The sequence below is a fragment of the Myotis myotis genome, unplaced genomic scaffold (genome assembly GCF_014108235.1).
Source record: "Myotis myotis isolate mMyoMyo1 unplaced genomic scaffold, mMyoMyo1.p scaffold_m19_p_18, whole genome shotgun sequence".
NCBI classification, from domain to species: Eukaryota; Metazoa; Chordata; class Mammalia; order Chiroptera; family Vespertilionidae; genus Myotis; species Myotis myotis.
This window is the reverse complement of record NW_023416322.1, coordinates 37307170-37319974: the sequence shown is the minus strand read 5'-3', so window position 1 is coordinate 37319974 and position 12805 is coordinate 37307170. Positions and strand designations below refer to the sequence as shown.

General features: G+C 60.5%; 1 protein-coding gene across 2 annotated transcripts; it reads right to left on the bottom strand.

Moving 5' to 3' along the window:
• Positions 1 to 7359: 7359 nt before the first annotated feature.
• Positions 7360 to 11570, bottom strand: KCNA2 (potassium voltage-gated channel subfamily A member 2). 2 transcript variants are annotated; one of them, XM_036344991.1, is made up of 3 exons: positions 11370 to 11570; positions 9737 to 9991; positions 7360 to 9344 (listed from the first exon to the last, which is right to left on the bottom strand). In XM_036344991.1, the coding sequence occupies exon 3, from the start codon at positions 9185 to 9187 to the stop codon at positions 7688 to 7690; it is 1500 nt and encodes a 499-aa protein (XP_036200884.1). In that variant the 5' UTR covers positions 9188 to 9344; positions 9737 to 9991; positions 11370 to 11570; the 3' UTR covers positions 7360 to 7687. The 2 variants fall into 2 exon arrangements, with proteins under 2 accessions (XP_036200884.1, XP_036200885.1); XM_036344992.1 differs by lacking the exon at positions 11370 to 11570 and adding an exon at positions 10395 to 11138.
• Positions 11571 to 12805: the final 1235 nt, after the last annotated feature.

The window sequence follows — 12805 nt, the reverse complement described above, 5'->3', positions numbered from 1 at the left end:
GCAGAGAGAAACACAGAAAGTTACATCTGTCTCCACGCCGAGGCTCACGCAGTGTGAGAAGTGGCCCCGCAGACCGGCTGCCCCGACAGCCCGTTTACCAGCTGGTCACGCCCAGCCTGGTTCACGGGCTTCTCCATCTGACCAGCGAGGCCAGCGTGGCCGGTGCTGGGAATGTTGGGAAAGGGCAGGCAGGCTCCCCCGCATCACCTCGATCGCCCCAGATACCAGCGAGGGATCCCCCCAGGCCTGTCCGGGGAGAGCGCACACAGCGAAGCGCAGGAGGGGAGGGTGGAACGGACTCCCTGGGCCTAAGACGCTGCCAGGCGAGAAGCCGGATGAGATCGTGGTTCAGCGCGGATCCGGCCGTTTCTCCAAAGAGGCAACTGAACTAGAGCTGCTCTGCTGCCCACACCCCCAACCTGGGCTGGCCGCCATCAACCACAGGGCGGGTGTGTTCTTGTCACTGCTGTCAGACACCTCTGTTAGAAGAACTTTGCTTTCAGATCGCACGAAATGCGAGCCTAGGGCACCACGGCCAAACAACAAAGAGGAAGCTAAGACGGATCCGTCCAGGGCCAGGTCTTGGGGCTCCCCCTGCCCCGGAACTGCCAAGTTTGGACTCACTTTCCTGGTCCTCAGCTGCGAGGTGACAGCCAACCAGAGCGGGCAGCACAAAAGATGAAGCACCTGGCTCCGAGGTCAGACTCCCCCGGTCCCTGAGTCAGGCGCCACCGGGAGGGAAGGGAAGGGAAGGGAGCCCGATCTTTTGTTATGAAAGAACCGTCTTCTGGAGAGTTCTCTCCACACGAAAGGATACGCTGAACTGGAGAAGAGGTCAGAATGCAAAGGAAGGTCATTTGAAAAATTCAAGTGAATTCGGTTGATTTCTTGGGTTGCCGAATTTATTCAGTGAGGCTCAGGGGACCGGTTCCTGTGTAACTCCCTAGTTTTTAAACAATGGCATACATATGTACATATACTATACATATATACACACAGTCATATGTATATATGGAAAACCCCGGTAACTCAGGACCATGAACCCAAACCTCCGCTAACGAGGATCCTGTTTCCTGACTAAACTTTCCGTCGAAAGAGGCAAATGCCGGCAAGGGCGCCATCCGAGGAGCCACGCTCCGCCCGGACGGCCGGCTCCGGGACGCGGCAGCCAGCGCCCGGGGGCCTATCTCTTTGGTCTTCTCCGTCCACGCTCTGCACGGGGAGCTCTGAGGTTCACGCTGGTGACCCTGAGCGACGCAAGGTCTCTCACTAAGGCGGGAACGTTTCCACTCACCTACTTAGGAAATGTCTTTTTTTCTTTTTCTTCTTCTCAGTAACAAAGGTTGGACCAACACCTGCTTCCCCAGCCCCGGAATTGCAAAGCAAAGCAGGGCGGGCCCTTCCCTGAGGATGTCGCCGTCGGTTCACTGAGGTGTCGCTGTGCACACGTGTATGGAGCAGGGTAGATGGGAGAGGATTGGGGCGGGCACGGGGGGGGGGGGGGCACCCTTCCCTGATTGTCCCGCTGAATATCAGTCTCACAGGTTTTTGTATTTTTATTTTTTTTTTCAGGAAAGGGGCCTCTTCTGAAGCCCCCAGTTATGTGTGCAAATATTTGTGCAACTGCACACATAGTGGGGGGCGGGTCTTTATGTCATGAGCGTCACGTCCTAACCACCCAAACGTCCATCCCCGAGGCCTCTGTGCACGACAGCTCGCTCCCCTCCGTAGCTCTCGGGAGTCCCTTGGGTGAAACGAGGCAGCTTATTGTGAAGGACAGCCAGAGGGCAACTCCCCAGATCTGCCGGGGCCACCGGTCCCAGGTGCCGACCTCCAGACCACATTCCCCCAGCATCCACGTCCCCGGGGAGGGGAGGGGAGAGGAGGGGAGGAAACGAACGGGGCCGAGTGATGGCTTTTAGTGCATGGAAATGATCTAATGGCTCAGGGCGCCTTACTCTTACCTACTGGGGAGCGCTTGCTGCAGGCTTTCGTTACGCCCTGCCAGACTGCCTGAAAGTCAGCGAGAAGGGCTGCCCAGGGTCACCCAAACTCAGGGGTTCCATGCCCAGAGGTGGTGCGAACGCCGTGGGAGAGCAGACAGAAGGGGGAGGCAAAGGGGGGGGGGGCAGAGGGACCCAGAGGTGCAAAGGGAAAGGAGACAGGTGACAGAGGATGCCTTCTCCTGGGCCTGCCGTGCGCGTGCACCGCACCCCTGCATAGATGTTTACATTCCAGAAGGAGGTTTACATTCCAGGACAGGGGCACGTGAACTCGAACTCGTGGGGAGGAGAGGGAACGATGGAGACAGGGGACTAGCGCCACGGGCATTGTCTGATAACCCAGGGACTACCACTTCAGTCCTGAGAACAAGATTTTGAAATAGCTATTGCTAAAGAAAACAGTCACTATTTATTTTATTGCACTTTTCCTCTTTAAAAAGATTCAAACATGAACTATGAGAGATGGAGCTGAGCTTTGGTGGGAAGGAAGCAGAAAGAAGGGGCAACGTGAACTCAATTCGCTTAAGAGACCAGCCCAGCTCATAGGGGATCCGCCACCTGTACCTGCCCCGCCTGCTGCTTCGATGGGCTGGTCTCACCAAGGGCCAAGTCTGAGGATAGAGATGATGGTCCCAGTGGCCACTGGGACACCTCCCTGCACCCAGTGGCCGGCCAGTCGGCTCACATGGCTCACGATCTTAATAAGGTCAGGGTCGGAGGTTCACACCTGGCCATGGACACTGTGCCAAGGCTGGGGGGCCCTCCGTGGTGTTGCCAAGGGGCACCCTGGACGTTACAGCCCACGGGGACCTGCCCTCTTGGATCAGGTGGCCATCACCCGGTGGAGGCTCATGGCAATGTCCCCCGAAGAGCCAGACCCGGGGCAGGGCTGCCCACCGTCTGCTGGGTTAACACTTCAAAGCACTGCGCTCTTCCTGCCGGACCTGGGCGGATGGTGCCGCCTGGCGTGCAACTTGCTAACTGTCCCGTGGCCTCCTTTGGAGAAAGCCGGCTTCCGCCCCTCTTCTCCACTAGTGTGGGCAACACCGAACCCCCAGCCCGAGCCTGTGCAGAGGGCACTGCCCTTCTCCACGTGGGCCGGCCCTCATACGTACGCTGGCCAGGAAGTCAGTGGGCCAACGACCTCACTGCCATGGAGTGGAGGCCCAGAAAGAGAGGACAGGACAAGGAAGCCCTACTGTGCGCCCCACACAGGGCAGCCGCACAAGCACCCAGGCTGGGGGCTCAGGCCAATTGAGGGGAGCCCTGTCCACATCGGGCAAGGGAGTCTGGACACACTCCCCCGGGGCCCCGTTAGAAGGCTAACGTCCCGGTAACACACCTACTTGTCCTCAAAGCCCAGCTGGGAGGGACGGGGGAGGTGGCAGACAGGAAGAGCAGGTGTCCAACACCACAGAAGCTCCGGGGGCACCGAGCCTGAACTCCGTCCTTCATTAACATCGGCTCCTGAAGAGCTTCCTCTGAAATGTGACCAGCTCGGCCCACCCCCACCCCCCCAGCCTGCCGCCCCGCCCAGAACCTCTTTGCCTCCAGCCTCCGGAAAACTCCAACTTTCCTGAAAGGCTGACCCGGCAGAGGCCCCTGCTGAAGCTACAGGGAAATGGCTACTTGGCTGGGACACCCTGGAAAGGCCAGCATTCTGCACTAAATGTGCAACTGTGGGCCCATCCACGGGTCCCTGCTGCCGCGCTCCCCTCCACGGAGACCGGGAGCTGTGACGGTCCCTGGGAGAGCAGGTGGGACACACTACAGACCCGGAGGCCTGGTCAGACGCCTGGCTCAACCCCCAACTTCCATTCGAGGAGAAGACTCTGCCTAAACACACCCAGCTCCTCGCTGGCCCTCCCGGCGGGAAGGACTACCTCTGTGGGCAGTCCACAAGCGGGCCATCTTCCCAAGCACCTCCTGGGCCTGGGAACACAGGATCAAAATCAGGCCCTGTAACGCAGTGCTGCCCTTCGCTTGTGCAGCATTCGGCTCAGCTCTCATCATGGTTTCCTTAGGCTGGACGGTTGTGCGGCTCCTCCCGGGGCAGCAGTGGGAGGGGGCAGGGCATCCAGGCGGAGCCCCATGGGGGCAGGAGAAGCCGGGGTTGAACGCCCACCGAGGGGACCCACACGCACGAAGGGGCTCATTTTAAGAGAGAAATCTGTATGAAGTCCCGACGTGCCGACCAGGCCCCCCAAAGCCACTGGGGTTGGAGGGGCAATAGAGTCTGTCGACGGAGATCATGTTGGGGCACCTCCACTCTGGTTCTGGGCCCAGGACACACATTCCTTAAACCATCAGAAGTGGGTCTGAGTCCAGAGATCCCGGGATTGGGGGCCGGGGGACCGGGGCTACTGGGTTCTCTGTGTGGACTGGCTTTGAAGGAAAGGGCAGGGCAAGGAGGTGTGTTCATAGACTACAAGCTGTCCCAGGTGCTTCCACACTCTGAAGCTAGGTTTCTGGTGGAAGGTGAATAGGTAGAAACCCATGAGATTCCCAGTCTTAATCACAGATCTGACCATGGGGGCCCATCTTTCTGCTTTACACGTTGGGGGTTACCTCTGTGAAATCTGGGGCGGGGGGGAAGGAGAGGAGAGACCAGACGAAGAGACTTCTTGAAGGATACTGAGGGGTATGGGCACAGGCCAGGGAAAGGTGATTAAATCTCCTCTTCTGTTTTTTACTGAGTTAATTTATAGCTCTGGGGGCGGAGCAATGGGTCTGAGTATATGTATGCATTTCATGTACGTTGTGTGTCCTTGGTTGCGTGTGCTGCATTTTGTGCGCCTTGTAAGAGTCAATGCATCCTGTGTTTGCACCGAGTTTGTGTATCTGGAGCGCAGAAACAACAGCAAATTAGCCTTTCTGCATTTCGTATGTGCACTCCTTGTGTTCGTGTCGTTTCTGTGCATTTTGCACCTGGGCGCAGGTCATCTCTTGTACACGGTGCATGTATGTCTTTGGATAGGTTCTGTATCGGGAAGTCCATTCTCTGTGTGTGCTGGATGCGTATTTTGGATATGGGAATAACCATGTATCTATCTTCATTTGGTCTCTGTGTATTTTGCATGTGTGTTGCATGTTTTGTGTATGTGGCAACAGTGTGCCTCCTTTGTGGTGGGTGTGCATGCATGTGTGCCTGTGTGTGTGAAGGTTTTGTAGTCCTAGGTCAAGGACATGGGGATAAAATACCCTTGACCTAGGCCTTAGGGATGGGATGGGTCCCCCTTCCTCATGTCTCGGAAATTCAGCACCATCTCCCACGAGGAGGGGGAGAGAAGCACAGAGGCTCTGCGCTGGGCCTGGGATGCCCCGCAGACACCTGGGGATGTGGGTGACCAGGAACTAGTGAGCACCCTGGGCCTAGCACCCTGAGCTGGTGCCCCACCCCCAAGGTAACTGCAGGTGCTAAACAGCCAACAGTGAGGCTGGGGCTGGGCCTACGACTGGGCAGCCCGACCGCACACCTCACTGTGTTTGGGACATTTAAGCTATTATGTTGAAAGGCAAAGAGGCCCAGGCTGTGAGGCAAAGCCTGCCCACCTCCCCCCGCTCCGGGGCCAGCCCGACTCTGCCTCCCAACCTCTCTGCGGGTGGGATCCTCTCCCACGCTGTGGTTTGTGGAAGCAGCTCTGGTTGCCAATTTAATAGGGAGAGTCCGAGCCTGTCAATCACAATGATGCCTGTGGCTCGTCTAGGGACTTCACCCGTTGGTCCCCAGGCTTTAGAAGTTCCCCATGGAGGGGGCTCCCTAAGCCCAGACCCTTGGAACTGAGTCCCCAGAAGCCCTCCTCGCTGGCACCCTTGGCTTCAAAGCAGGCGATCCACGCTGGCCCTCAAGGGAAAGGTTCATGGAAGGGACTGATGCAGAGCCAATGGCAATGACGGCACGGGGTGGAGAGCGATGAGAATGGAGGTGGTGACCATGAAGGACGGTGGAGGGGAGGCCTGGGGCGGGTGGCCCAGGACAGCTGGAGCCGCGAGGGCCGCGGGGCCCCTGTGCACTCGGTAAGACAAGCCTCAGCCGTGGGGACTGAAGCTGCAGCACATGGAGGGCAGAAAGACAACTCTAACGTCTACGAATCCATGGAGACTGGAGCGCCTGAGGCAATGGCAGCAAACCCAGGCCCTGTGGGGTTACCAGTGAGATCAGCCAGCCCGCCAAGCAGTGGATTTGCTCCTGAACCTGAACTCCAGGGAGTGAATATATGTGTGAGTGTGCGTGCGTACCGACACACACACACACGTATGTATATGTGTACATATACATACATACACTGTAGTGCACATAGTCAAACACATGCATAAATTGCCCTGTGTCAAAAATATTGCATAAGCTTATACAAGGTCCAAACGCAATTGTTTCTAGAGCTAGCCAGTAGAGGAACTGGGGAAAGAGACTCAGGATATATTTATATACACTGGATCCATAGCTCGCCTTCCTCGGGGCCAGATGCCCTGGACGGCTGTACAGTCCTGCCCATGGCTCAACTGCTGAGGTGTTTAGACACTGCCTTCCCCGCTCGCTCTCCTGGCTTTGCAGAGGTCTGTGCCCCCATCTGGAAGAACAGGGATCGGATGGGCTGGAGGGCCAAAAGTTTGGGTCCCCATTCTGAACAGTCAGCCTATTTTTTTCTCCTGATTGAGGGCTTTTATCTTCCGATGGGGGAGATGGGGTGAAACACCCTAGTTCAATGCCATTCCTAGGCTATTAATACTCTAAAATATGAATACTGTGTAGGCTACTAAGAAAATAGGTTATCTCCTGTGTTTGAAATATTGAGATTCATGCAACGAACACCCATGCAGCTCTATAGCATTGCTGGAGATTCCACTGCAGTGTCAGGGTAGCTGGGCCTCAGCACTGGGAGAGCAGACGTCTGCAAACTCCCGGGCAACCAAGAGATGGGACGTGCTTTTGTGACCCCGAAGCCTGAAAAAATGGTGACATCTGAAGTGGAGAGGTCCCCGGGTGTGTTAGCTTTTCTCCATAGGCCTAAGGGAGCAAACGAGAGACTTGGCAACTTGCAACCGGTCACACTAACTGTCCCTCCCCCGGGCTTCCCTCTCATCGACACTGCAGAGAAAAAAAACCCAAATGCAGCATTTTCCGTTATGAAACGCAAGCCTCCAGAGCATCTACTTGGCAGCTGCGACTCGCAGACCCCAGCCTGTGACAAAGAAAGGGATTCCAACGCACAGGACCGTGTGTTCTTTTCAATGCAAAATGGAAACGACCTCGCGCGTCATTACCAGCGCTTTAAAGCCAAGCCACTGTGGTTCTCTGTGCAGGTGGGCTCAGATGGGAGGGGCGGGGAGTGGGGGGGCGCGGGGGGAGGGGTGGTGCATCTCCTGGATACTGTGTGCATTTACCCAGGAAGCAAAGGTGGGTCTCAGGTTATGTATGTGCTATGAGGTGGCCTCAACCTCCTGGCTCCATAGGTGACTCCCATCTGTGGAAACCCCTAAGCCGGCGATGAAGATTCGCGTGAAAGCCACGGACAGCTATTCTGTGTTCTAAGTCAAAAATCAAAAGATCAAAAGTCACTTGCACGACTATTGCTTCCCATGCAGAACCGGATTACACACTGTGGAACAGACTGACTACAATGCAGGCTGTTATGCAACGTCTGCACTCCGTTCCGTGGAGCTGTGGGGATGCTAATAGGTTGCCATCAGACATCGGTTAGCATTTTGGTGATATTCACATAGTTTGTATTAGCCAAAGTGCAGTTGGCCGTTTTCAAGTTTTCCTCTCTAAAGTCCTCGTTGCTGTTGTTCACCCCCTCCTGGATCTCCATGTAATCAGACTTACTAATGGTAGAGGCACTTCTACTTTTCTTTAGGTCAGGGGAGGACGGGATCTTTGGACAGCTCGTCACTTGCAGGTACTGGGCCTGCTCCTCTCCCTCTGTCTCCCGGTGGTAGAAGTAGTTGAAATTGGACACTATGACGGGGACTGGTAAGGCAATGGTTAACACACCTGCAATTGCACATAGGGAACCCACGATCTTGCCCCCAATGGTAGTCGGGACCATGTCTCCGTAGCCTACAGTTGTCATGGAGACGACTGCCCACCAGAAGGCATCCGGGATGCTGGGGAACTGGGAGTCTCGCTCATCGGCCTCCGCGAAATAGACAGCACTAGAGAAAAGGATGACCCCGATGAAGAGGAAGAATATCAGGAGGCCCAGCTCTCTCATACTGGCCTTGAGGGTCTGCCCTAGGATCTGGAGCCCTTTGGAGTGTCTGGACAGCTTGAAAATCCTAAAGACTCTTACCAAGCGGATGACGCGGAGGATGGCCAGCGACATGGCCTGCTGGCCCTGCTGGGCGTCCTCTGGCTTCTCGGCCAGCTCCGTCCCCAGGGTGATGAAGTAGGGGATGATGGCCACGATGTCGATGATGTTCATGATGTTGGTGAAGAAGCCGGCTTTGCTGGGACAGGCGAAGAACCTCACCAGGAACTCGAAGGAGAACCAGATGATGCAGAGGGTCTCCACGATGAAGAACGGGTCGGTGAAGGAGGTCGACTGCTGGTACCCAATGGTGCTGTTGGAGTAGGTGTGGAAGGTCACGCCCCCACCGTGCAGGTCTTCGTTCTCGTCCCGGAAGATGGGCAGCGTCTCCAGGCAGAAGCTGACGATGGAGATCAAGATCACCATGACGGACACGATCGCTATAATCCGGGCAGGCCCCGAGCTCTCGGGGTATTCGAAGAGGAGCCACACCTGCCTCTGAAACTCATTCTCGGGCAGAGGCCGCTCTTCCTCTTTGATGTAGCCTTCGTCTTCCCGAAACATCTCCATCGCCTCTTCCCCCAGCTCATAGAACCGAATCTCTTCCGAGAAGATATCTAAGGGCACGTTCACGGGGCGCCTCAGCCGGCCCCCCGACTGATAATAGTAGAGGATGGCATCGAAGCTGGGGCGGTTCCGATCGAAGAAGTACTCGTTGCGGAGGGGGTCAAAGTACCTCATCCGCTTCTTGGGGTCCCCCAAGAGGGTCTCTGGGAACTGGGCTAAGGTCTTCAGCTGGGTCTCGAACCGCAGCCCCGAGATGTTGATCACCACCCGCTCGCAGCACTCGTGGTCGGCCTCCGGGTCATAGGTGTCCTGCGGGTGCCCAGGGAGGGCGGCAGCCTCGTCCGCCGGGTCTCCGGTGGCTACTGTCATAGTTGGGACTGAGAGAAGCGCCTCACGCTACGCCTTCCAGCTGCCTGGTGGCAGGGAGCTCAGGGTGCTGCCGACGGTCCCAGGAGACGCGGGCGCATGGGCCTGCGCGCCTGCGGGAGAGCCCGGGGGCTCTCTGAGAGCCAGGGACGCAGCTTGGCTGAAAGACAGAGGCAGTTAGGACGTGAGGCCACTCAGCGTCGGCTGGGTTGCTAGTCTATGTCTCCCATCAGAAGCATGACCACCACCACCGAAGAGCACAATTTGGTTTCACCTCGGAGCCTGGCTGGGGATCATGGGGGGGGGGGGGGGGGGGGGATCTGGAATGCCCTGCACTGAGGGAAGGCGGCGGACCCCTTTGCACCGCCCGCAGGAGCATAACCCCGGACTGGAGGCTGGAAGAGAGCCCTCCCGCAGGTGCTGAGCTAAGGTCTTGCAGATGCCTGCGCCCTGGGAGGTACTGGCAGTGGCAGACCTTGGACCTGGGTCCCCCTCGCCATCCCCACGCAGCGACTCCACGTGTGGCTGTTATGAAATGAGAGACTGGCTTACCTGGGAGGCAGGATGGGAAGCTCTCTCCCTTGCAGAGCTGATCAGCTGGCGAGGGAATCCTAGCTACACACACGGGCAGCCTGACTCCCCATCACAGTTTGCGCTTCAGCTAGAAATAATGGTGAGTCATCATGGGCAGGAGGGCAGGCGCCAGGTCCTGGAGGTGAGCTCCAGGTCTGGGCTGGGCCGCAGGGGCGGCGGGTGCCTGGTCAGGGGCACGCGGGAGGCCAGGACAGCTGCGCGTGGGGCCGGAGCCTGTGGAAGGAAGGAGGCGAGATGCAAAGGTCAGCAGAAGCTGGAGTCTCAGGAGGTGGGACACAGCAGCCAGGTGGGGCCAGGGCTGTGGGGCAGCTGGTGCCAAGCCTCGGGGCCCTGGCAGCCTCCCTTCCACACGCCCTTCCCGTTCTGGGGTCACACCTGAGACTCTCCCTCAGCCTCCCAGCCTCCTCTGGGCAGGCTTTCATCCGCTGGAAGCATTTTCTCCCCAGAACAAGCCTGCAGGCTTGGCTGGGTCTGTCTCCTCCAGGGGCCTCCCAGGGCTGAGACGGGTCCCCTGCTGGTCCTCAGCAGCCACCAGGAGGGACTCTGGGCCGAGCCCTCCCACCCCAGGTCAGGACCAGCTTCTGGAAAGGGGAGAGCTTCCCACACTGCAGCCTACCAAGCGCTCCGACCCCCGCGGGGTCCCCCCCAACACACACTCCTGCAGAGCTCGGCCAGGGGACTCCTCCCGCAGAAAGCTCGGCTCCACGAAGCTGCCTGGCTTGGGCCCAGGACTGATTCGCCCTCGGGTATCCCTGGGCTGCAGGCCTCCCTCCCGGCGCTTGGCATTGGAGCCGGGCAGGCGCCGGACCACCGATTTCTCCCCCGAGAAAAATCCCTCCCTCCTCCTGGGCAGGGGCGGCAGGGGGCCAGCCGGGCTGCCCGGCGGCTGGGCAGCAGCGAGAGGGGAGCCTGGAGGAGGCCGGCTTCTGAGCTGGACTCCCCGCTGGCCCATCCCGCCGGCCCGGAGCGGGAGGGGTCTGGGCCTGGGCCCCCTCCCCTGCGCCCCGGGCCCGGCCGGGATTCCACCGCGCGCGCTCCGCGCTCGTCTCCGCGCCGGCGGCCTAGACCCACCGGCCGGCCGCGGCCGCCTTAACTCCCTCCTGCCCGGCCCGGGGGCTCCCCGGCCTGTGCAGCGCAGCCGGGGGACCGCCGAGGCGCCCTCCCCACCCGAAAACTCCGGAGCCTGAAAGGGGGACGGGGAGCGGGCGGCCTCCCCGGACCCCAGCCTCCTCCCGGCCGCGGGGAAGCGGAAAAGCCCTTCCCGGCCGCAGAGCCGTGCGGATCCCCAGCCGGAGGCGCCCGCAGCCGGCGTCCCGGCGATCCGGTCCCGCCACCGGAGCCATTGAGCAGACGCGGCTATGCGGCAGCTGCACTCGCATCCCCCGCCGGCTCCCCGCTCACCCTCCGCCCCGCGCCACGCACCGCCCGGGGTCCCGAGCCCGCCCGGCGTCCTCCCTCCGCGGGGCGCCGGCCCCTCGCCCGGCTTTCCCGCCCGGGACTCAGCCCGACCCCGCGCTGCAGGTGGCGCCGGGTGCCCGCAGCCCCGGCCGGGGGGCAGCACGCGCAGCCCGGCGCCCCGACCCCGCGTTACCCTTCCGGACGGGCTCCCGGAGCCTCCATGTTCCCGGGGACCGCGGCGGCGGCGGGCGCGGTGCGGGCGGCCAGCCGGGAGCCGGCTCTGCAGTCCCGCGGGCGGCGCGTACGGAGCCCCGGCCGCCGCCCGCAGCCGCACCGCGCCACGCAGCGCCGCACCTGGCCCGGCCGCGAACTCGAATTAAAGGGGCCGGCGGGGGCTGGAACCGCCGGGCGCGCGCCCGCCGCCGCCGCCGCGCTGGCCGCCGGGCTGAGCCCCCGGCCTCGGCCCCCGCCCCACAGGAAAGCGCCCCCTTCGTTGGCAGGGCCGGCCCACCAACCAGCAGCTGGCGGAGGGCTCAGCGGGGTGCCGCGGGCGGGGAGCAGGGGAGCAGTTGAAGCTGGGTCAGGAGGGCTTCCTGCCAACCCTGAAGCAGGCAGGGGGGGCACCGGGGAGCCGCGACCGCTACCCCAGGCTGGCCGGCCGGGGAGGCATCCGGCCCCCGGACAGGGGTTGTGGTCCTTACGATGCTGCCATGCTGCCGGCCTGGATCTGAGGACCCCTCTTTGGCCGCCTCCAGCCCTGCCTCTCCACCGCGCTCTTACCCAACCGCAGCTTGGCTCCCAGCAACGCAGCAGGTGCGGGGCTGACCGCAGTGTGGCACAAACTTGCTGCTGCGTTGGCCCTCACCGCAAGGAGCCTCCAGCCCCTCCCCCAGGGCCAGGGCAGGGACGGCTGGGGGACCTGCAGCGACCCTAGGAAAGGACCCTCTCAGACCTTGCAAAGCCAGCTGGAGTGAGGGGTCTGAGATGGGGAGTGCAGCTCCCAGCACCCCGGGGTGGGCCAGAGGGGATACCCTTTGCTCTTGGAAGGATGCGTGTGGGGACGCAGCCTGCCCTCTGCTCAGAAGGGGGACCTGGGAGGGTCCAGGGTGCCCTTGGGAGCCACAGCCCAGCCCCAAGCCCCTGGAGTTCTGTTTTCCAGGCTCTGCCAGGATCCCTCTTCCTGGAGCCCTGACTGCAGTCAGAGGCCAGGAGGCTCCTGCTGGCCTCCTCGCTCAGAGGGCTCCTCTCTGGGCCTACAGCTTGTGGTGGAAGCTTCCAGTGCCCAGAGGTCCAGCTGGGTGGGATCCTGCCCTTTCATCTGGGTGATCTACCCAGAGCTGCAGGGGTGGGGGGGGGGGAGGTGGGGGGTGGGGGGGGGCTGCAGTGACCCCAGTGAGCTCTTGAGATGACAGATGATGATGCTAAGGCAGGGCTGGTTGTTTCAGGCTCCTTGAAGCTGGGCTGTCCATGTCCCAGCCAGAGGATGGCCTGGGCATTTTGGAACCGGCCAGGCCGAGACCTGGAATCCCTGCCCCGTTACTAGGCAAGTTAAGCCACATCTCTGACCTCGGTGCCCTCATCTGCTAAACGCCGATACCTCCTGGGCTGTTGTCAGGGTGACGTCATTTA